General features: G+C 38.8%; 1 protein-coding gene across 2 annotated transcripts; it reads right to left on the minus strand.

Annotated features, from left to right (window-relative positions):
* Positions 1–20,208, minus strand: SLCO2A1 (solute carrier organic anion transporter family member 2A1). 2 transcript variants are annotated; one of them, XM_053461121.1, is made up of 14 exons: positions 19,842–20,208; positions 10,373–10,510; positions 9,563–9,725; positions 8,615–8,842; positions 8,426–8,524; positions 8,124–8,257; positions 7,109–7,190; positions 5,676–5,840; positions 5,066–5,255; positions 3,356–3,482; positions 2,709–2,878; positions 2,556–2,620; positions 1,436–1,559; positions 1–1,210 (listed from the first exon to the last, which is right to left on the minus strand). In XM_053461121.1, the coding sequence occupies exons 1-14, from the start codon at positions 19,920–19,922 to the stop codon at positions 1,090–1,092; spliced, it is 1,887 nt and encodes a 628-aa protein (XP_053317096.1). In that variant the 5' UTR covers positions 19,923–20,208; the 3' UTR covers positions 1–1,089. The 2 variants fall into 2 exon arrangements, with proteins under 2 accessions (XP_053317096.1, XP_053317097.1); XM_053461122.1 differs by lacking the exon at positions 10,373–10,510.
* Positions 20,209–23,764: the final 3,556 nt, after the last annotated feature.

Consider the following 23,764-nt stretch of genomic DNA (forward strand, 5'->3'; position numbering starts at 1 on the left):
TTAATGGAGAAAATTTGCTTTACATTGAAAAAAAACAAGAACTTTGTAAGTGACACCAGTAGGGGACAGGGCTACATAGCAAGGGATCACTGGTTTTGGGTGTCACTGCTAAAACAACAGAGGAGAATTCCAAGTATTTTCCTAAAATTTGGATTGTTACCCGTGAGAGGGTTCATTGATCTCACCTGGACCTGGGTTGTAGGTCTGCTGTATCTAAGCATTACAAACCTCTGTATAATCAGCACTATCTAGTCTACAAATATACCTTTGGACCAGAAACCTCAGTGTTGGTGACCTTTTACTTTTTCCAAAAACACATTTATTTACTGTCTTCATTCCCTGCCATGTGATAACCACTTTCCTGACTTCAGCAGGCTCAAATAAAGTGTGCTCAATAATAAAGGATCTCACAATAATGACAATAGTTACATTTTCTTAAAGGAACATGTGCATCCGACTGTTTTATAGTTGGGCCAAAGTTCATCACGCTGATTGCAAGACTTTACACCAATACTGCTCGGTAACCTATTCACAAAAATGCCACCTTTCCTATCAGAAACATCATTATCTATTTGGCAGCAATTCTTACAAAGTTAGATGTAAGGTATAACCATAGATACATATCTTCTATGGGCTGTGATGTATATAAATTGTGGCAGATAGGGATTAAGACAAATATAGCAACATTTCTAACTTCAAATATAGCACTTTGATATTTAGGGGGAAAACCTATCATTTTTAAATGTATTTTCTGTAAAAAAAAAGTGCAATTAATGCCAACAAAACAGTGATGGACCTATGTGATAAACAAACAATAACTTAATTTTTCTTCTGGAATTCTTGTTGATACACCAGTCAATTTTTACAGATTGCAAAAATCCTAGTTGATCTCCAGATGAATTTTTGTTTTTCCCTGTCTCTAAGTCGGAAGTGCCTTCAAAAATGTATTTCAGGTCTTTTCCCCCGCGGCCTTATCACAGCCGCTGACCTGTAGCTTGCATTGCTAGAAGTATCAGACCCCTGAAGAAAACTGTTTCAGGGTGGGACAAACGCCCAAGAGTCTTTTGAACTGGGTTATTGTGAAGAGTTTTATGCTACGCCAGATTCCTTCTGTTGGACATTGTATTCTTTGCTTTTTTTGACTTTCCAGGTAATGATGCCGAGTAGCAAGATTCCTAGAATTTTGTATCCCATCTGAAGCCCCAGGTACCTGCAGACGGAGAATGGTTGGTTAGAGAGACCGATAGAAAAGCATACATGGCCTTGGCTGTGTCCATCAGAGGAGAACTAGTAAGAAATCTGGGCTCCTCACAACAACCTGATCTACAGCCCGCTTACTCTGCATCCCAAACACACTAATAACCTGGTGGATTCTGCTTGTGATAAACATTTAATGAATGATGAAAGGTGAATTACACTAGTGCCATTAAGATACCTGTTGCGCAGAAGATCGTTATCGTAATACCGGCACGCTCCTCTTTTCCCACTGCACGGAGTATCCCACTTGATACACGTAGAGTCAATTACTAGTCCAAACAGAGCCGGTGCCGGCAACCAAGCTGTGAAACATACAGAGTAGCTTAGTCTCATGATTATAAAAAACTATTCATCACTTTCATTGACCAAATAATTTCAGAGATTATGGAAAGCGCTGGACAGTTGTACCTGGTGGTATTCTGGGAATAACAGTTACGTGTCTTTTACCAATTTCACACACAAACACCAAGTTGGCTTTCAGTCCAAACTAAAAAAATATATAATTGTTGGTATATCGGTAAAGGTTTTTTTGGGAGCGACATGGAAGACTCACTTTCTACCTCAAAGGAGGTGTCCTTTGCGACTGGGAAGCAGAGAATGTATGGGAAGCTGTCATGAAGCTTAATATGGCATGAAGTTTGTTAACAACTCAGTTTGGAAGTCAGTAGGGACTCAATTCGGGAGACATTAGCTACAGTATCTAACCCGGGTGGCTTAAAGTTAGAATCTTTTTAATCATACCAAAACATGAAATCTCCCCCTGTCGTAAATGTATTCATCCATTGAGCCCATCCTTATTGCTAAAGATTAACAACCTTTTCATTCACTTCAGATCTTCAGAGCCATGACGTAAACAAAATGGAGGTGAAAGCAAACCTTGCCCATTTAAATAATGTAAACATTATATAGTGTAAACATGGTCGTGTGGCATAAGGTATCATAAATGTGTTTAAATATCATGTTTTTCAGTTTGCAAGAAGGTCATTTTCTGTTTCTTATCTATAATAAACAAATGCTTATCTAGTCATACAACTAGAATTGACAATAATAGGGTAGGATTTTACTGTTCAAATAAAACAGCACTTTGCGAGTTAACAAGTTAACTAGAGTTCCCGAAGCCAACACATTTTTGGTAGAGTATGTAAGCATTAAAAAACCACTGAATTGTGTTTTAAATATTCCTGCTGATTGTGGAAAAATATTTTCTGAATAAATTTCCCTTTCCCAAAGTCTTGAGGCCAGCAAACGTAGTTTCTTGGCCTGAGATGCATCTTCCTATGTTTGGCTCACAGACTCACCTAAAAGCCTCATGAGAAGAAACTGAACTCCGATTGCAAATGACTTTTCATCTTGCGGCACCACTCTACAAGTAAAGAGATCAGACGCGTGAGAAAATATACCTGGACTGGGAGTCGGTGACAAGAAAAAGTACAACTACAGAGGCCACCTACCGTAACACCATCATATATAAAGGATTGTGGCAAAGGCAGGCGACAAGCCCAGCAAATGAGATGAGGAACATGACTGGCAGCAATAGGTGGGAACAGCTGAGAGGACAGGAACCCGACTGTGCCGTCCCGGCATCCGATCCATCAAACATACACGAGCATCTGAAGTAGGTCTGTAGAAGGAAGCAGATACAGGGATATTAAATGATACACACCCTAAGTATCGATAACGTATATCATATTATTTTAATCACTGACATTGTCCTGCACTCTTCAAAAGTCCTTACCATAAGTAGTACCACTCTTGTGTATCTTATTTGCTGTTTTGTTATGATTGAAAATGTTGTTTTAATGGAATTTTGACATTTCCATGAAAAGAGTTTTAATAGCAAATTAATCATCTTTTTTTGCAATCTACATTAATTTCCTCCTCATATGTTGTGAATATGGTTAAATCACTGTTGATTTGGTTTTCATTGCCCATTGCCCTTATGTTTCTAAAAGAACATCCCACGGATGAACTATCACATGGGTACATTTTTAACTTATATATACCGGTATATCATAATTCATGCTAGAAAATATTATATATATATTGTAATATTTATGTAATTAATCCTCCGTGGGAACTACGGCTATGGATGACTTACTTTTGATGTCGAGTTGAATGCTCTGCAGCCTGCGTGACAGGGGGACAGATGTTCTACTCCATCAGACCCACAAACGGGATGGAAGGCTGAGTCTAGGCAGCTACACCGTTTGATACAAGCCTGGGAACTGACGATACAAAGCAATGTGAGACATCAGTCAGAGAGGAGGTATATCATGACACTTAATGCTATCCATAGTGTAGCACAGGTGAGACCGCGGGTGCCCGCGTGAATAGTTGGGGATATACCACTGCAGAACTAGCAAAATAGTTGTAAACAGTACTTAGAGACATTAGCGTCTATACATAGAGCTCCGGTAGATTCCACAGCGCTATCGCAAAATAAGAGAATGAATTAAACATAAAGTTATCAAGAAAATTGATATTAACATTAACACGTGTTTAACAAAACATGCAAAAGGCTGAACAAGACAAAGCTTGAGGTGTAACAGCAAGCAAAATTATGGGCAGACTATGTGAATGGTTTTGATCTGCTAATTCTGTGTTTCTACATGCCCACACCAAAGAGGAGAATATATGTCTTTCGTCACATTCCTCTCCTAAACATACAGTTTAGTTACTCTAAGGGAGATTAGCTCTGGATTTAACAATTGTCTCCGGTTTCACATTTACCTAAAGCATCACAATTAGAAGCACCTTGGCCAAGTGATAATGAGACATATCTTGTTTGTGTGTACCAAACATTTTATAGACATGCAAGCATGAGTTCTGATTCATATGGAGAAGCGGAGACACAAATATTGTCTATACCACTCTCACACTTCTCTATTATAGAGACATATGGGCACACCTGGGAACTTCTGGGCTGCAACTTCCCGGAGCCTTCCCTTGCAGGACGTGGCCAGGACTGCACATGACAACAGCGGGTGGTCCCGTGATGTTGGTGGGAGTTCCCACTGACGTCGGGGACGTTCCCGCTGACGGCAGCAGGAAACACCCCCATTTAAAGGGAAAATGGGTGGGTAGTAGGGCGTGTCAAGACCCCGCTCCCGCGACCCGGAGGATTCGGGTCTTGGCCTGGAGAAGTGGTGCTTCACCCGGCAATCTCCGGGTCAAAGCCGGAGAGTTCCCAGGTATGGGTATAGGGTTAAGGAAAGATGTTCAGTTCCTCTTTGAGGCAGACCAACATCAGACCAGTCAGACTCTTACAGAATGAACTGGGAGATTAATAGTCCACTGTCGGGGGGGGGGGAAGGTCATTCGGTTCGAATGCAATGCTTAAAAACTATAAAACTATTCTGCTTGTGTCTTCTATATATATTGTCACAAGTGACATTTTAACTTCAAAGTGGCCCTCTTCTAGAATGGAAACTTGTTTGAACAGGGCCGCCTTGCTTGATGTTTCTGTAAGTTAAATTGTTATGTTATGCACTATTTAGTGTGTCTTGTTTACCCATTCATTGTACAGCGCTGCAGACTATGATGGAGCTTTATAAGTCAATAAGTAATTATAATATAATGGCTGCACATCGGTGTGGGAAATCTGTGAATTTAACATATTGCTTCCTGATTCAATTGCAAGAACAAGCAATAATGAACATAAATACTTTGAAGAAAAAATACGTAAATCTTCAGGTTCTCTTTTGAACATTTTTTTGTAGAAAAGGGAATGCAAGAGTGGAACTCACTAACATATTCACAGATGTTACCACCTAAAAGATTGGGATTTATACGTCAGGAAGCTTGGTACCTTGATAAAGTGTTGAATCCCAGCTTCTGCGTAGGGCAGCCCATGAAAAAGATGGGGAGGCACATCATAACGGAGACAAAGAGGACACCAAGCGCAAAACGGGGAATTATTTTCACAGTAAAACAGTATCGTTTCATGATGATCCCTCCTATTAGCATCCCCAGAGCAGCAAAAGGCAGATTCACGGCTCCTGCAGAAAAGAAAATGAGTGGAATTGTACAGAATTTACATTTTGCTGGAAAATGTATTTATTTTGTATGTAAATGTATGTGTTTAGTTTTACACATTATGTTTTTTGACGTAAATATTTCCTTTGCTGTACTGTATATTAAACTAATTTAAAATCCGAGCTTCAAGTCATGGATTGATGAGCAACTGGACCCATTGTTTACAATACCAAAGCTAAGCATCTGTAGTGGTGAGATATAGAATGGGGATCTAGAATGGAAATAAATGGACTTACATTGTATGACTTCAGAACTTTACATTAGAGGAGAATGAACATTTTATTAAATGTACTGTATTGTTCACAGATTCACCCCATATAATCTCTTAATTGTGTCCCATTTAGATCCAGCTCTAGAAGAATTTTAAACCCCAAGGTACTGACCAATAAGTAAGTTAGCGTATGACGTGCTGGATCCATACTGCTTCTCCAGGAACTTGTTGAGGAAGGTGGATAGTGCAGCAATGACTGAAGAGAAGCTGCACTGGGCAAGGACCAGAATCAAGAAGAGAGGATTCAGAAGCATCCGGACAAAGTAACGCGGGAACCCTGCAAGTCAAGACAATGCTGCATGCTTATATTGACCAACGCAGAAAGTTGTAATGGCTGACCATATCATGGTGACATGACGAAAAGAAACAAAAATGTTTACCTCCAAGTACTAGATTTATGGTTTATGTGGTTTAGTGTTTGTTCCTGTTCATTATTTTTTATTTTACACTTAGGGGATAATTTTTAAGCCGATTCTGCCAATTTTTAGAGCCAATAGTTTCTCTTAATTCCCAGGGGACCACAGTCACAAACGTTGCCCCTTTCCCTACCGTATCAGCACAGAGCTAATAACACTCTCTGGGATCACAGATGAAAACCTTGCCTTTAGGGGAAAAGCATGTAAATGTGTCCCGCAGATCTCGTGAAGTTTCATTTTGCTGACAGCAATGAAAAAAAACATCACATTTATGTAAGAAAGGCATGTCTGTATTTGTTTGAAAGAGATTTCTGGAACTCTCCTTACAAAATGATAATCTGTAGATGAATAGTAAACAGGTTCGACTCCTGTTACAGATGTTCTACAGTTACGTTGTTTATGTTGATTGTGAATTTACCTTTTAGCTCTACTGCGTTCATTAAAACTATCCATGGCTCGGGCTTTTTCTTTGTTAATTGATGTAATCATTTTGGATACCATTAGTTCTATGTCAGGTATCTTTATGTTTACGTCTGGGAATCTGATACTGATGGCAAAATGCGTCAGAACAATCATATATAATCACTGTCTTGTCATGAAGGTCTTTCCTTCTCCTGATTGTACCTACCTAAAACAATCAACATCAATCATCTAACTTAACTAAGAAGACAGCTGAATGGGAATAAGTAACCATGTACCTATTATATATATACGGTATATATATATATACATACACATACATACATACATACATAATTTAATCATTGTATCTGGAAATACTATATTTGTGGTTTTATTTGTGTACTTTGACATGCCTTGCTGGTTTGACTAACTGTATCCTTCCTGCAATTTTGTTTTGGAATCTAGAAAGGAATGGAGGATCTGTCTTCCTATCTAAATATCAGATTTAGGAACATTGGGAATACTGTAAGAGGTTTTTTTTCAGCAAGTGACTATAATTAGAGTTTCACTAACACTGGAAGTATTTCAGGAAAACAATGTACTGAGTATTAGAGCGCTGCAGGGATGTTTTTTTGTTATTGTGGGCAAGTGTCTAGTAAATAACCATGTGTTCTGTTCTTCCTTTGATATGGCTAACTTGGAACCCCCTGTGGTCAAGTCTCCTTACTCTTAATAAAGCTGCACAGAGAGCCTTCCTCGTTCTTGACATCCGGCACTTTTCTTAGAACGTTCTCCTCTGTGGCACATTTCTAAGAAAAAAAGAAGGGGGGGGTAATTTAATAATGACATTGTGTTTCATTAAAAACTATGTTGTCTATGCTATTTGGTTAAACATACTACTTTCCTAATGTGGCTGTGGCTGGTGTGGTTTGATGACAACTTACAGGGCTTGAGGTAGCCAACTTTATAAGTATTCTTATGAAGTGGGATTATTATATATATATATATAGTCTGCCCTTGGTGGGTATAAGGCTACCTTGAGCATAAGACCATATATCGATAAGGTTTTATATATATGTGGTTAAATGGACAGACTAGATGAGCACACAGCTCCAGTGCCTTTTTTAATATACTGATGTCATCTTTTACCCCCATTGAATTCCAGAGTCCAAGTTTGTTAACCGACACTGAGACAAACCATACCCTTTCAGTGGCGGTGTGCAATGTACAATGGAATGCTTGCTACTTACATTAATTACTTATAATGACGTTTTGTTGACTACTACAGGACTGGAGCTGAAGGTTTAGTAACGAGCCATCTCATGCACCCATATTTACAGAAATGCCATTATATGCATAACGAGCGACTTTTCCAGCCCGTCGCTATCACACAGAAATCATGTAAATCTCATTGGAAGTCTTATGGAGTTTCCTAATGATGTTTGTAGCTGAAAATAATGCAGGCCATTTCAAGCTGTTACACCTGCTCAAACCTGTTCTTCTGAAACCGAAACATATGGATTTGTACAAACTCTCTAATTTCTAATTGTTGAGATACTTGTTGATTATTCCAACCACATAGCAAAAAGGAAAACCACAATATACATGTATATGGTATCTATGCCATTAGTGACATATACATTATGCTCCCTGCACTATACTATATATACAATCAGACAACCATACAGTTCAAATTGTAAATTATATTCCACAGGTAAGATGCATTGGGTAGAAGCTTTTACCTCTGATTTAGTCATGTGTCGTGGAAAGAAGAAATAAGGAAGGGATGTAATAACCATGCAGCCTGACGCTATGAGAAGGCCAACCCACCAAGCGCCTATCCAACGAGGGTCTCTGGGGCTGATGGTTACATCCTCTGAAATACAAAACAGACACAGAAAAGTAGATCAATACTTAGATATATTTATAATAAGTAACAGTTGCACAGTATTTTCTCACTTTTGACTACACTAAATGTTAAAGCACATATTGTAAGGATAGATGAGAACGGACTAGTTCACAAGAATTCTTAGTTTTTACTTACCTGGATTCACTCTTCCAACATCAACATACATTGTGAGGACTACTGAGCCCAAAAGATATCCAAAGGCTGGGCCAAAAACAGACACTGCGAATAGCATGGCTGGAGGCAGAGGGATATAAAAACCGTGCGTTAGATTGTTTAGAGCCCAAGTAGGTTATGATGCATGTGTTTATGTAGAACACTACTTACCGATGTACAATGGAGAATTATTTGGTCCTGCAAAGTCATCTATGTAGGAAATGCCAAAAGGCTGGATGGGGACCGTGCCAATTCCAGCCAGCAGCTGTCCCACTATCATGACGGCCCACATATTGGTGGCCCCTGGGCTGGAAGCTTCTGCTGTCTGGCTATTTGTACCCACACAGGGTGATGTTCTGTTCTCTCCTGTACATAGCTCTCCATGATGAGACTGGTTTCCTGCTCAGATAAAAACAGACATTTAGTTAGGTAGAAATGTCAGTGGATTATTTTACAGTTTAATGCAACAACTGTTCATGTGTATTAACAGATGATTTGAAGCCTGGTGTCTGCTTCTTTTTGTGTTTCCCTCTTTTTAGTCCTGTTTTCTAGTTAATGTTGCGGGTTTAGTGATAGGACTTGTAAGACCTATATTATCTGTATCATCTAGTCCTGGGCTGTCTACGGATCCCGCAGGCTTCCCTCCTTTGTGTGCCCGCATACCTGAGAATGCATATCAGCTTTACCAGGACTGCAATATGATATTCATGCAGGCCACAGTTGCATGACATGTGGCCACAGATGCCTTGGCGTTTAACCTGCGGGGACGTGTGGTTGCCCTGCCCCATGCCCTGCCACTTCGGCCAGTAGACTCGCTGTTTTAGACTGTAAGCTGTTTGGTGCACAAATTGCTAATCTGGTGCTTGTATCTTCACCCTATGTATGCTTCTTTGTGCGTAATTATTGGTGTGCTTACGTATGTACACAAAAGGTGCTTTATTTAAAGATATTAATTCCTAGGTGTATGCTATGACAAAAGATGGGTGAGATTTATTTGTGGAGCAAAGGTTATGCTCCCACCCTGACTTAGTAAGGAAATATGGGATACATTAGTTATCTGAACCTGCCAAATAGTGAATTATCAAATCATTTGCCCTTTTTACTGGCTCTAGTATATACCGTTTTCCAGTGTGGTGTACTGATACTTCTCCGACAAGAAGTGTGGCACCGTGAGAAGGAACGTTCCGAGAGCTAGAAGTAATCCACCAACACCAATGACACGTGGCCGGTGGACCCTGCTTCCAAAGTAGCTGACAAAGATGATGAGCACAGCATTGCTGATCTGAGAAACGAGATGGTAGAAAAGTAAGCAGTCGTTTGATAAATGCACCAGAAAATGCTGATCTATAAAGCTAGCACTGTGGGGCTAAAAGCAAAATGTCAGATGTCCCAAGTCCTCCAGCACCCCGCAGAGTCTGAAGCACCACACAGGATTTGGTTACACAATGCAGGTGTGAACATGAAAAATTATTTTCTAGACACAGAAGTGAACAGGTTCTTGTCACATGAGCAGGAAAATGTCAGCCTTGTTGCCAAGTTGTCATCTCTGATGCAATGTGAACACATACGGTATATTGGTCTCTACAGTTAAATGTGCTTTGCTTGTGCAAGAAAAGAAAACATTCACTGATGAATAGTACAATTCTCAATGGTTTAAGGCTTATGTGGTCCATGCAATGAAATGTAATGACAAATAGTTTTAAAGGCCTGGGTTTCCTAAAGATAACGAAGCCCTTACTACTGGTAAAACCTTCATTAGTTAAATGATCAGTTACTGTATTCCATTGAGAGGGCATCTATTGGACTCTATTGACCATCTGTGGTGGTCAAAATTGAAAGCTAAAAACAACCATGTCAGTGAGTAAAGACAAAAATATGTAAAGGTAAGGTGAACATTGCCACAAGCTCCTAAATCAGCCATATACTCACCTCATGGATGCTGGAGAGAAGTCCTGAGGAAGAGCTTGAAAGACCAAAGCGTTTCTCGATGGTGGTCAAACTACTCTTGAAGTAGGCACTGTACAGAAGCTGAGAAAGCTGCAGAAGAGCATGGCAAAATACAAAGACCTGTAGGGGAACGGCAAAATTTGTTTGTAAACTTTTATACTCCACGACCCTTCTTTATCATATCCCACTCACAACATCGATATTTGTGTGACCAGGAATAAAATATATGTCAAATATTTGCTCTCATGAATACAGTGTTTACTTGAAGGTAGGTTACCTACCCTTCAGTGACATGAACGTCAAAGTATGTTCTTTTCTGAATAAGCATAAGCATACTCCATTGTATAGCAGGTATGCGTTTACATATAGCATACCAGAATATCTACACAAAGCATAACATCAACATAGGGTGTATATCCTAACAATCTATTACTACAACAAACAAAACAACAGGTAGACTACCGTATATCAAACAGGTTGCCTCATTTATCAAAGCATGCTTTCTTTTGTGTATTTATTTGCCTACCTTTTTATGACAATACTTATTGTATCTCCCTTTATTGCACTATATCTGTAGATCACGTCTATTAGCGATATATAAATAATAGATACATATCACTATACTGAATGTCACAAAATATGTTTTAGCCTGTGTATCCAATGCTCCAACATGTCCCTACTATTAAATGATTATTTGGATCCCAACATACATTCATGCATTCATCCAATTACAGATCTCATGGTAACGGAAAGGCAATCCTGAAATGCAACAACTTTAAATGAAAGCAAAAATAGTGCCAGGTCTCATGTCAACTGCGTGCCTTCCATTCCATGACAATTTTTTAGTTGCACGGAGCTACGATTTTAGAAGACAGAGCTGTCACATCAGGGACATAAGCATTGAATCAACACCAAAGCAGAAGGCTAGACAATAAAGATCCAGGAGACCAGAGAAATCAGGGATTCACCCAGAGACTCTGGATCATACCTGGATTCCCAGGCATGTCCGCTATTAACATTATTGAACATATCATCAATGCATGGTTTTGTTAACAATACTTTATGACGGGCAAAACGACATAGCTTTGTATAGCCTACATCCCAACACTTAAAAAGGTGGATAGGGGTGTGTGACTGGGGCAGGGCTTTGCTAAGACTTTTTAGGTACAATTGTGACCTATTGATGGCTGTTTATAAAGCATTTCTAAGAAGGATAATGTGTTTACTTTAGTTTATTATATGAGCATATTTTCTGTTGAGTTTTAGGGGTATAGAACACTATGATAGACAGAAGTGCACTGTATAGTGTGGGACTGTCTATCAAAGAGGGACACTTTGGAGGTATGATATAGTTACATAGTTAGGATGAAAAAAGACACAATTCCATAGATTGCAACATCTCCAAGATATCTCTAATTGTATCAATCTAAATGAAATTATAATGTCGCTGTCAGATTTGCAGTAAGGATCTGTTTTTTATGGTTTTAAACCATAAAACCATGCTGGATTTTGTGATTTAAGGTGACGTATCTCATTTTTAGAGATACCTGCTGTGTTTCACTTACGTATTGTTATCTAATAGAATATTGTCTCAGATGCCCTAGAAGATAAGTAGGCTAAGTAAGAAATGCCTTAGTAATTCTGGTGCGGGAGGAAGTGAGTCAGGAAGAGGGTAAGCAGCACAGAGTTGCTTCCCTGGCACCTCAGGGGGTGTTTGATGTTTCTGCTCCGGACGTGTCTGTTTTCGCTCTTCTGGGGTCAGTGGGTGATCCAAGGCAGCAGGAGTGAAATCACAAGCAAAGTCAAACAAAGCAAATCCAAGACCCATCATACAAGTCACAGGAAATGCAGCAACACAGCGGAAAGCCGCCTGCGACTAAAGATAAAATGTGTGTGGGACAACAGAGAGAGAATCCAAATCCTCACTTACATAATATAAACAGTTAATAGGTTCGAAATTCTGTAAGAGTAATGGTGAGTTCCACGTCCAAAGGATGATGTGACAGATATGTCAATTCTCATTGAAACAGGAGCATACATCAATGTCCATCAAAACCGGCATTAACAATTGTGGGGCAAGATCTAGTCTTCACAGTTCAGACAGCAAGGAGACTTCCAGGCACTGCAAGAAGAGGGGTGCACTTGAGTCATCTAGCGGTAATACCACTGCACCCTCTTCTGTTTTCAGAAGTGAATGTGACATCATGCAGAATGGGACCTCTGATCCTGCCCCAGGTGCCCCAGGTCCAAGCTAGGGCTCTGTAAGGATGTCATCTGTTCATAGAAAATGAGGCTATACAATGTTTACAGTGTTAGAGAAGCAGGGAAGGAGCTTTCATGCAAACAAGAAGCCAAGCAAAGCAGATTTTAAGAGCAGGGAGTAAGTTTCCCATGAAAGTTGTTGCTTATAAATGCTTTGTGTTAAAGTGCTTAAAGAAATCATCAAAGCCAAGACCAAGCAAACAGAGCCATACAGTAAATTGTTAGCACACACGGCGTAGCCTGATAAGTCTCCCTGTACATATAGGGTGTTAATTCTGAATAGGTTGTAATTTAGCATCAAAGCTAAACCTTCTCTAATTAAACTAAGAAGTAAACAATTACAACAGCCTGTTGCGTGTGACACTGATCTTCCCAGAGTTTATAAGCATATTCCAAAAATTCATTCAAGACAGAGTAGGGCTCTCTGATAAACCTATGCATTCAAATTTGGCAAATGTATCGATATCGATGTATCTCCAAAAAAACGAGGCCAAACCTCGACCACAAATCGGACAAAAATGAAGCAAAACAGCTCAGAATTTCCATCCGAAATTCATGGGTCCACATTCACTCACGCTGTCACCCGCTCTCTTACACTCACATGACGTAACCCAACACGAACTTCTGTTACAGTGTGAGAGAATGAGTGTGAGTAAATGTGGGCACTGGGCAACGAATTTCATCCCCAAATTAATTAATTAATGCCTCTGAGACCCTTGTCAGAAGGGTATGTACATGCATAACTGTCCTCAGGATACAATCTAGGACAACTCTACGCTGGAACATAAGCCTTGTTGACTCCAAATTAGGGACTGTTGGCACTTTTTTTTTGGTTATATCTTCTTTATCAACTATATAGAATTCTATTAGAGTTATAAATTAATGTTGTCTTTGTAATGTATAGTGAAGTCAATGAACTCTCTTGGAAATGTCCCTTTAGAGAGTAAACCCCATTGTGTTCATTTTGGACACTGTAATAAGGTACAGTTTGAAATGAGACCTCCTCTGCCCCCCCCAAAAAAACAATGGGCACTTATTCCTGTCTCCTAATGATCTGCAACACTACAACAAGTTCCTAAATTGAAAAAACCCACAAAATTGTACATCATTAACTGTGCAATCAGTGAATCAGACTGGAATTTTGGTGATGATGTTGGCACCCTGCTTTGAGGACTAATGGTTGAGAAATTCAACCCTGTATAGAAAGTCCAACCAAAAAGTCCACTATGTTCTGTTCATGTCATTAAATGATTAACAAACCGTGGGCTACCCAACATGCATCTCCTTATGTCAGTGAACTTTTGTTTTTAATACAGTCCCTGATCCTGAAGAAATCTCCATTATCTGCCCACTCTAGGGTTCCAGAAGCATTTTGGTGTTTTCGGAATACATTTCTAATAAGATGTTTTAATATAGTTTCATTTAACAATTTATGTGATTTTATATATTATCGCTAGTCATTTTTTTAATTATACATTGTGCTGTCTTGTGCATGAACTTAAAGAAATGTTACTCTAATGTTGGCTTTTTTTTCTTGGCTTGTTGATTGTACATATAATGGGGTTTTGTCATAGCAATCAACAAATTACTCAATGAGCAGAAATTTCACATTTTTATTGGCTGCTTAAAGGAAGAATGCCATGGAAAACATCCTGTATACAGTAATGTAGGTTGGCATTGACAAAAGCCTGGTTTTATCTAATTCTGTTCCAATAACCTTCATATGCAGACAGGGTGTAACTAGAAACCCCAAGGGCTCTGGTGTGAAAATTGCCCACAGTGCCAGCTTTGCAAAATGTCCCTTAAACAGCTTGTCTGTGCCATCTTTGCCACCAAACAGCCCGCCTGCAGGAGTGGTGTGTCTTTCTCTCTCCATGTTGTGTGCAGACTGATCCAGAATGCAGGAAGTGGATGTGATGTCACTTCCTGCACACTGATTGGATGATGGATGATCTCTACACTTTCTGTGCCTCTAGCTGTGGGTACCCGAATATTGTGGTTTTAAAGGGGCAGACAAGCCCCTTATAGTTGCAGTCCCAGTCGCTGTTGCCACCCCTGCAACCGTGATTGTTATGCCCCTGTCGGCAGAACTGGAGGCTGCTATTGTCAGTCATGTGATATTTTGGGTGACTTTCCCTGCTCAAGCACCACACTAAGCTGATCCTTTATGGCAATGCTCATAAGGTCTGTTCCTTCCTAGACTTTAAGTGAGTCCGGCTGAGTGATTAAGACTGAGCCATTTTGATGTTTACCAAACACCAGTACGATAAGGAGGCTGTTTGTCTACTAGATTGGGCTAAAATAACAGAGCTAGAACCCATACACCTGGCTAATATGCAGCAGCCTGAAAACATTATATTATGCAAAAACTAGAACTATTTTAAAAATGAAAGCAGCAAAATGAAAACGTATTTTTAATCAGGTACTAGAAATAAAAGCGTTGGTGGTAATATAAATAATAACATTACACGTTACTAAGTCCTTCAAACAAACTAAACCCCAAGACAACCACACCAACGCACTTAATTCCAACAATTACCCTTATTTTTCTTCAATATTGTACAGAATTTATACCATATAAATAAATAAATAAATATATATAAATAAGAATATAAATGCTGCTCTTTTGGGGCTGGAAAGGTAAAAATAGTGAGTTTTGTTGGTTACGGTATGTATGTATGTATTTATTCTTGTTGCATGACTTTATCAGACCCAGATCCCCACAACACGGGGCCTCTTCTGGCTGCATCCTCGCGAAGTCACGTGCTTTGTACACGCTCGTACTTTTCTTCATCACCCAATGATGCTCTTGCACCAGAGTTGGCAGAGTATCCTTCCACGAGAGCTAAAGAGACACCTCCCTGATTTACTGCTGACCTGGGACTAGAATCATTAAACAAGCAGAAATAGGGAAAATAATATTTGCCTGAACATAATGTTCACTTTGGAAATAGCGGTGTGTCTCTCCTCCAATTATTTGATGGCTGTTCAGCTCTGAGCATAACCATTTCTCGATTAACTCATTCTCTTCTAGATTCACAAATTATTATAACATATTCAATACGGGAGAAATACCTCTACATGAGCCACATTATCGTATTATATTAGCTTTTATTTTCTATAGATATTTCTACGGAATATGATGGAGCTATATAAAACAATAAATAATAATAATATATACGGGCCAGTCATGTGATGCATCTGAAAAGGCCTATATAGCACGTGCCAGCAGTAACAGGACCTGTGCATCCTGGATAAGCAGGGCAGTCTAAGCGTTGGACCCGTGCCCATCTTTACCAATACAGCTTTGTGTTATTGTGTATCTTTGTAACAAGGCTTTAACAAGGATCCTGATTGACAACTTTATCTCTGCTGTGTATCGTGGGAAGCTAAACATGAGAAGGGTTTGGTTTAACCATCTGCTGAAATATGTAGAGAAACACACATGTCAAGCATTCATGGCTGTAAAATATAATTATGGGATTACCGGAGAGGAAGAGAGATTATCAAGCCACTACTACTGGTAATCCAAGAAGAGTAGAAGAGTTGTGTATTGGTTTCTTAGCCTCTTTAACCCCCTTAACCTTTTTGTCTTGTCTCAGACTAGATGGATGAATGGGACCTTCCACCTGGAAAGTAATACGGATACAGAGGAAGCGATAATAAAGCGGCCGGTTTCAATTTGAGGCATTGTCTTATTTTGGCATGGGCACATATTTTAAAGGCTGCCTGAGTGGATTTTATACATACGGTCACGTACATACGAGGCACGTTTCGGCATAATACAGCTAGTTACAGAGATAGCGAAGCATAGAGTTCTGTTTCAGAACTGGAGAATCTCACCATTTTAATTCAAATCTACGTTCATTTCTTGTTTCCATGGCAACCGGACAGATTTTGGACGAATTTCTTTCGAGCAGCATAAAGAGACAGATGAATTTTGTCAAATACGAAGAAAATCCACCCTGAAAACGAACACGAAAACGAACACGAACTTTCCACTGGCGCCCAAGTCTTCTCCTAACCAGTACCAAACTAGCAATATCCAAAAGTTCTGTGAAATGATGCAGTGCCCAAATAATAATATTTGATGGTTTTGTGTTATTCTGTATCATTTCATTGCGTCCGTAAAGCTTGCGGGTGGGAGGTACAGAGGAAAGTGTTATGAATGGCAGAGCAAGGTTCCAAATGAGCGTGTTTCAGTCTGACATGTTTGTGCGATTTATTGCCTGAAGAAATCACTCAGGAATCTTCCCTCAGAAACCCTGTGTTGAAACGTTTGACATCCATCGACCCAGTGACCCTGTGCCCTGAACAGTTATTAGCTGTACTCGCCTAAGCCAAGAATGCCCTTTTAATACTTTGTTTTATGGTTGTCATCTATTATTGATATTTTTTTATTAGTATTCCAAGGATGATCCGTGTAGAAGGCCGGAATGGGTAAGGCTTTATCTTTTAAGATAAAGCCGTACTTATATCTAACTATAACTAAGTTAACTCCCTCACAGTCGTAGAGTTTTGTTCATATTACCTATTCAAATAATTTTTTATGAAGATATTTTAAAAGAATCTGAATTCTAGTATTAGAGAGGAGTGGGATTTGTGACTAAATGGAGAGCAAGTTGGGGTAGGACTGTACGGACAGTTAAAGTCTAGCTATCCTATTAACTGAGAAAGCTTTATCTGAAGCTTTTTCAGTTTCTATGGCAACCGCCTTTCGCCTGCTGCTTTACTCTCACATGACAATTAAGTGTTCCCAGCAAAAATTATTAAAGCTTTACATAGCAATTACTTCCAGGGATGTTTTAGGCGCTGGGAATGTTGTTTGTGGTATTGCGTTAGGTTAGAATAGTGTTACAGTGAGTATAATAGGTGGAACAGCAGCTTTAAAATATATTTTTATTGGAATCTAAATCATCAGGATTGAATATTCTAAGAATATAAAAGGATTAAGGGTTTACAACAGCAAGAAACCAAATGCTTGTTATGTGACGTTAATCCTATATATTCCGTAGGAGATCGGAACACCCTCTCGGAGTAGAGCGTGTGAACAATGCATTGCTTTTCAGGAAATCTTACACCCTTGCACACTCTGTCAAAATGCGGCAAATCCCCCTCCTCCCAATTTGTGTCTAGCTTTATAAATGTCGACCCAGTATATTGTATATTCTATCATCAGATCCCACCGGCTATAAGCACACACACAATGGAACAATTAGATGGACTGACAAACAATGTACCACATTGTGACTAGAAAGATCCCATAGTTATAATTGCTCATGTTCAGACACTAAACATACTATTGGACCATGGTAGGATTGGCTTGGGGATTAAAATCAGTCTTGGCACTTGGCCTATGAATGATGTATGTGCGGCTACCATCCAGATCCGGGCTGGCTATATGGACCTTGGAATAGTATTCAGCAGCATTACATATATAGCAGGTTTAATGTTCATTATGAAAGGCTTGCAACAGAGTTGAAAATTAATTTGGTGAAAAATATTTACTGGTGAAAAGTGTAATTTAGGGTTCGATTCTGGTTTTTTTTGTGTGTTTACTTTGGTTTTAGCCTCTCGTATGTTGGCCTCTCGTCATGTGGTTCATTAAGGCTTTTTGGTTTAAGAGGGTAATATTTTATACATACAGAAAGTGTAGTTCTCCGCTATGATAATTAGTTATAAATAATCTGCAGTTCAGAACACAGGCTCTAGGGGGCACTAAACCTAAACTCCCCAAATACTGTGACCATAAAATGTAATTATTACAAATATAAAAATTAGCACTGTGAGTAGAAACCAAACTAAAACTGTACAATTTCATAAATAGGAAAATACAGGGACACAATACCATTAGAGGAGCTGGGAGCTGGCGGCATTGCAAAGGGTCTAGTTTTTATTAAGCAGGACATTATAGAGATTAGATGAATATGTTCTATAAGCAAATAACTCCCTAAAGGATTTGAATCAGTACGGTAAGTAATGGTTCGTATGACTATAGCCTTAACACGGAGATGCGTGTAGACGGTTAACCTCATTTGTGAAGTTGTGATTCCTGTAAATGAAGTAACTTTTAATGAATAAGTCCGTGTACTTTATCTCTTCCCTCAACATCGACCAGATAAGGAAGTTAAATATAGAAGTCAGGTGTGTAGAGCTGTCATTAACCAAATCAGATGTCACAGAACCTGCTAATTGTAAATACAGAGGTGTGGAGCGAGTTTCTTGTTACAAATGTGTTTGGACTTAGCCCAATTACACCACCTGTGCCCTGTGTCATTAGGACAGCTAGTGACAGTCACTAATAAACAAACACATTCTATACGGGGTGCGCTTCCTGGTGAAGAGGTTATTCCATATATTCCAGATCTATCACATTGTATCCACAGTACATGATTTCACTTTTTTGACCTATGCAGTTGTTTTTAAAACAATGTATGATAAATGTTCCGGCGCAATAAGTGGTCTTATCACCTAATGGAATATTTTTGCCTATTGAACCTATTTCTATTGGTTGCTATGTTGGTTAAACCACTTTTCTAACTTTGTATCAGAATTCATTTTTAAACATTAACCCCCCCAATAAGACTTTCTGCCCCGGGTACGTAACTGTTAAATTATTTTGCATAGATATGTAACAAACATACTTAATTGTTTTGCATGTTAATAGCCTGGGGAGATCGGTGAAACTGTGCTTAATCATTTTGCATGGGATATTCTTAAAGCGTTAACTTAATATTCAGGAAAGTGATGCATTATAGAAAAGGTACAATTCAAGCTTTTCCAGTGTTTTAGTTTTATATTGGACTTTCAAGTGGGGCAGTAAATAAGAGTTATATTCATTACAAATGTATTACCCTTTTCCTATGTGGTAAATGGATGCACAAATTCACATGTAATTCACATGGTTAATAATACAGTGGAATCCTCTGAATCTTCTGAAAGGACCACCTTACAAAGTGTTAACCAAACTGTACGATGACTCTTGAGAATGGAACTGATCTCGCATAAAACGCCAATAATAGTTCAACTAAATCCAAGAATTTGGTGAAAATGTTTCATTTGTTTAGCATTTTTTTCCACAACTCCTTGGGCTGTACTGCGATAGCGCTACAGAATTGAGTTACTCAAGTGTTTTTTTGTGGTTGGTAGCATTAATAGTAACCTGGAAAATAATAAAACATCTTCTTACCTTAATGTTGCAGAAGAATCCTTTCCAGCAGCCTGCCACCGATCTGTACCCGGTCTTGTCATCTCCGAGCTTGACTCCCATTTTGAAGATCTTTACGGTTATCGCTTACTCCAGTGCCACTTGGTATGTTGGGAAGGTAAAGTTCATGGCACAGAATCACTTTTCACTTACTGAGGCTTCTAATTGCGACTATCTGGGTTTCTGTTCGTTTTTGCGTTTGTCTCGTTCTTTTGCATTCTCCAGCTCTCGCCTTCCTTCTCTCTCTCAGCTCAGGTGTCTGCAGAGGTTTTAAGTTAAAGGGGGGAGGATTTATAACTTTTCCACGATGACTGATTCCTTTTCATTCCCTCCGCCTACTTTTCAAACAATTGGTAGAGAAGAAAAAAATGCAGGATCTGAGAGAGAGGAGAGAGAGAGGAGAAAGAGACAGAGAGAAAGTGAAAGACTTGTCAGAAAGAAGATTCAGAGAAAGACAATGGGAAAAAAGCCATAAGAACTTTGGAATCCGTCACTTTTTATCTTGTTGTGCAAACCCAGTGACGTGTACGTGTGTGTGTATGCAGTTTACAATGCTACAAAGTTGAGTTTATTTTAGAGCTGAGAAGGTTTTCCAGATTTCACTATGTAAAACCGCATATAATCTAACCAAAGTTTGTCTCTTAGTCACGTCTCGGGTGACAGTGGTCTAGTGCTATGTAGTACGGTACCAGAATTAAATACAGATCTAGGAAAAATCATATGATTTTCAAATCTTTAGCATATTTTCTATTAACGTTTTATTATTGCATTATATGCATTAGTAGCATCAACAAATACAATCTTCATTTGGGAAAGACAGAGGTGCTTTTTAAGGATATCTGCATTTTAGGTAGCAATTTCTGACCTGGGAGAAGTACCGCATCCAAGGAAGTGTTAAGTAATCATTTCTGTGCGTTAAAGGGTAGAACTCTGTAACCACAGTAGTCTTTATATTATCCAAACGTGATGCTCTTTCTTTTTGCAGGATGGCCGTGGACTGCACAGAAGTCGTTTTAGCCTTCACCCATGGAGTTGGCCTCAAGTTGAATGGAAGTATGTGACTGAAATAATAATAATAAGTCATTCTTTACTTAGTATGAAATCAGATATGCAGGTTGCTTATGGCTCTGGGTTCCATGTTTCTAATGCTAGTAACATATTACTACAGAGATGAAGTACTAGTAAGATTACCGATAATTACCGATACATATAAATGTGGACAATGTCACTTATTTTGTGAGGGTAATTGTGATATCTGTGATAAAAATGCTGTCTCTTCTTCCCACTGTGGAAAGCCCTGGTAACAGCTTGGGGGCCGTTATTATCCCAAGGTAGAAGGATATATATAAAAATAAAGGGTACAGGCTTATAAAGATGAGAAAAGGTTTCAGTATTTGATTATGAGCTGCAAAAAATCTGTCGGTACTAATATAGCTCTTTAACTGTTCTTTAGGAAGGGGCATCAATTTAGGAAACTTACGTTTGGGTCAATGACTACATTTTATTTGTTGCCAAAGTAACAGATATTTTCTAATAGGTGGTTTCACAACTATCGTCAAGGTGAGGTGTTCCACATTTATGAGATACAGCTGAGAACATTTGTAAAAGTTGTATATAATTCTACATTTGCATACGATCTAAATCTACCAAGAAATTCAGACCAAGAGATTTAACAAATGCGGATAACCACACCTTGACGTTCCAAAGAATAAGGGGATGTTACGGTGTGCTAATGCCTTTGTGTGCACCTGTTATCATGACTTTAAAGGTTGTGGACTAATCAAGGTAAGTATGTGTTAGAAGTAGAACAGGTAGCGCTCTATTCGAGCTCAGATGCCACAAATAATCTTAAATGTCAGCCTGTGACATCTGGGTGATCTCGTTCACACACCATGTCAGATTGTGTCTCTCAGAATAGAGATTGTCTATGAATTCAGCTTCAGGGTATTTGAGGAGCTTCGCATAATTTTGTCCGGCAGCCACTTTTAAAAGCAGAAGTATCTCCTTGGGAGATCATTGAGGGTATGAGCGATTTGTCCGAGCTCACCCTACTGTGAATATTTCAGAAAAAAAGTATGTTTTGGGAGACTATCTAGATCACGATTGCCATTGTTTAAATATCATGTAAGTAGTCCATCAGATGGACACCATATCACCATGCGTGACCCTCAAATCTGTCCATGTTATATAGGATATAACATATTTTTTTTTTCTTGTGAGATGTCTTTGCTGTCCAGAAAATGGATTTCTTTGTTTGCAAATGGTCCCATACTTTTGGAGGTAATTTCAGCAAAACATTGAAATAATGAACTTGTTTTCCTAGAAGTGTAAGTGTATGCATGTAACATGAACGAGCAAACATGGCTTAAAACAGAAAGTGCGTAAGAGGAACAATGGAATGCTGAGTGACAGCTGCTTTAGTTGAGTTTGGGTAGAAAATCACCACTCATTAAGTCTACGTTGAAAGGTAAATAGTATACTTTGAAGAAATCGTTTCCTAAAGACACTTTCATTAATTCATTGATTCAGTTTTCTGTGCAAAGCATTTCAGGGACTAAATGCTTATTTTATAACCCATGCACGAGGGTTAAAATTCAACATTGTCTCCTTTTACTATAATTTAAGCTTTAGGGGTATCTCTGGGTACTTCTCTTGTGGTACTAAAAAGCTGGCCAAATAACTTGCTGAGATAGAGGATTTACATCAACTTGTAGATAAAATGTGTAAAGCGTATGTAAATTAACGGATGATTTAGCACTTTAATAATAGACAATATGGTGCTATAGAATGTTCAGCATTTGAATAGCTTATCTTTCTAAGGCAACATATTTTGAACATTTACTTTCGAAAGTGTATTTATTGGTGTAATCAGTACTACCATGCAGTGAAAACCATCAGTGATGTCCTCCAGTGTTGAAGGTAGGCAAAATGTTCAGTAAAGAGATTATGGCTGGATAAATAAGAATTTTATACTTTTTTTTGTTAATATTTACACCCAGTGATACCAGAGGAACCATAGAATCCCATGCATGCAGAAATCCCCATCTGCTAGATGGCTATTCCACTTATCGACCACCTTCTCAGAGACAAAAAGCCTCTTACGTCACCATCTGACCTAGTTTTGAATAATGACTAGTATTTCCCCTCCTTTGAATCATATTTTTTGTCTTGTACATTGTTTAATCCCTTTTATGTATTTATATGCATCTTAAAGTTACTATTGTGTAAGAAGGTTTTTGAACTAATTACAGTGTGATTAAGAGACTTGCGCTCTACCAGCTGAGCTAGCCGGGCAGCCTTTGCAAGGCTACTATTGATTCTATCCAGCTATAGATATAGTATAGGATGTAGCAGCGTCTGTCACATTATTATAAATTAAGTCCACTACGCATATGGCATTTGCTGAATGCTCCTACCTCTGATATATGATTTTAATGACTTTGCACTATGAACTTTTCAGAAGACATAAGGAAATAGAAAAGAAATATTAGTCATCATTAGTCTTTGTCTCAGCATATTTGTATTTTGAAAGCCTTGTAGCAGGTTCTGTTATTATAACTTAGCAATATTATCCAACTAAAGCAGCAGGTGTTATAAAGGGGTAAGTGTTTAAGGTTTGTGTAGACCAATGCTTATACACCGATCAGCCATAACATTACAGCCACTGACAGGTGAAGGGAATAACACTGATAATCTTGTTATTGTGGCAATATATGAGACAGCAAGTTAACATTTTGTCATCAAAGGTGATGTGTTACAAGCAGGAAAAAAAAGCATAAGGATGTGAACGATTCTGACAAGGGACAAATTGTGAAGGCTACGACTGGGTCAGATCATCTCCAAAACTGCAGCTCTTTTGGGTTGTTCCCGGTCTGCAGTGGTCAGTACCTATCAAAAGGGGTCCA

This window comes from Spea bombifrons, chromosome 3, assembly GCF_027358695.1.
Source record: "Spea bombifrons isolate aSpeBom1 chromosome 3, aSpeBom1.2.pri, whole genome shotgun sequence".
Taxonomy (NCBI): Eukaryota; Metazoa; Chordata; class Amphibia; order Anura; family Pelobatidae; genus Spea; species Spea bombifrons.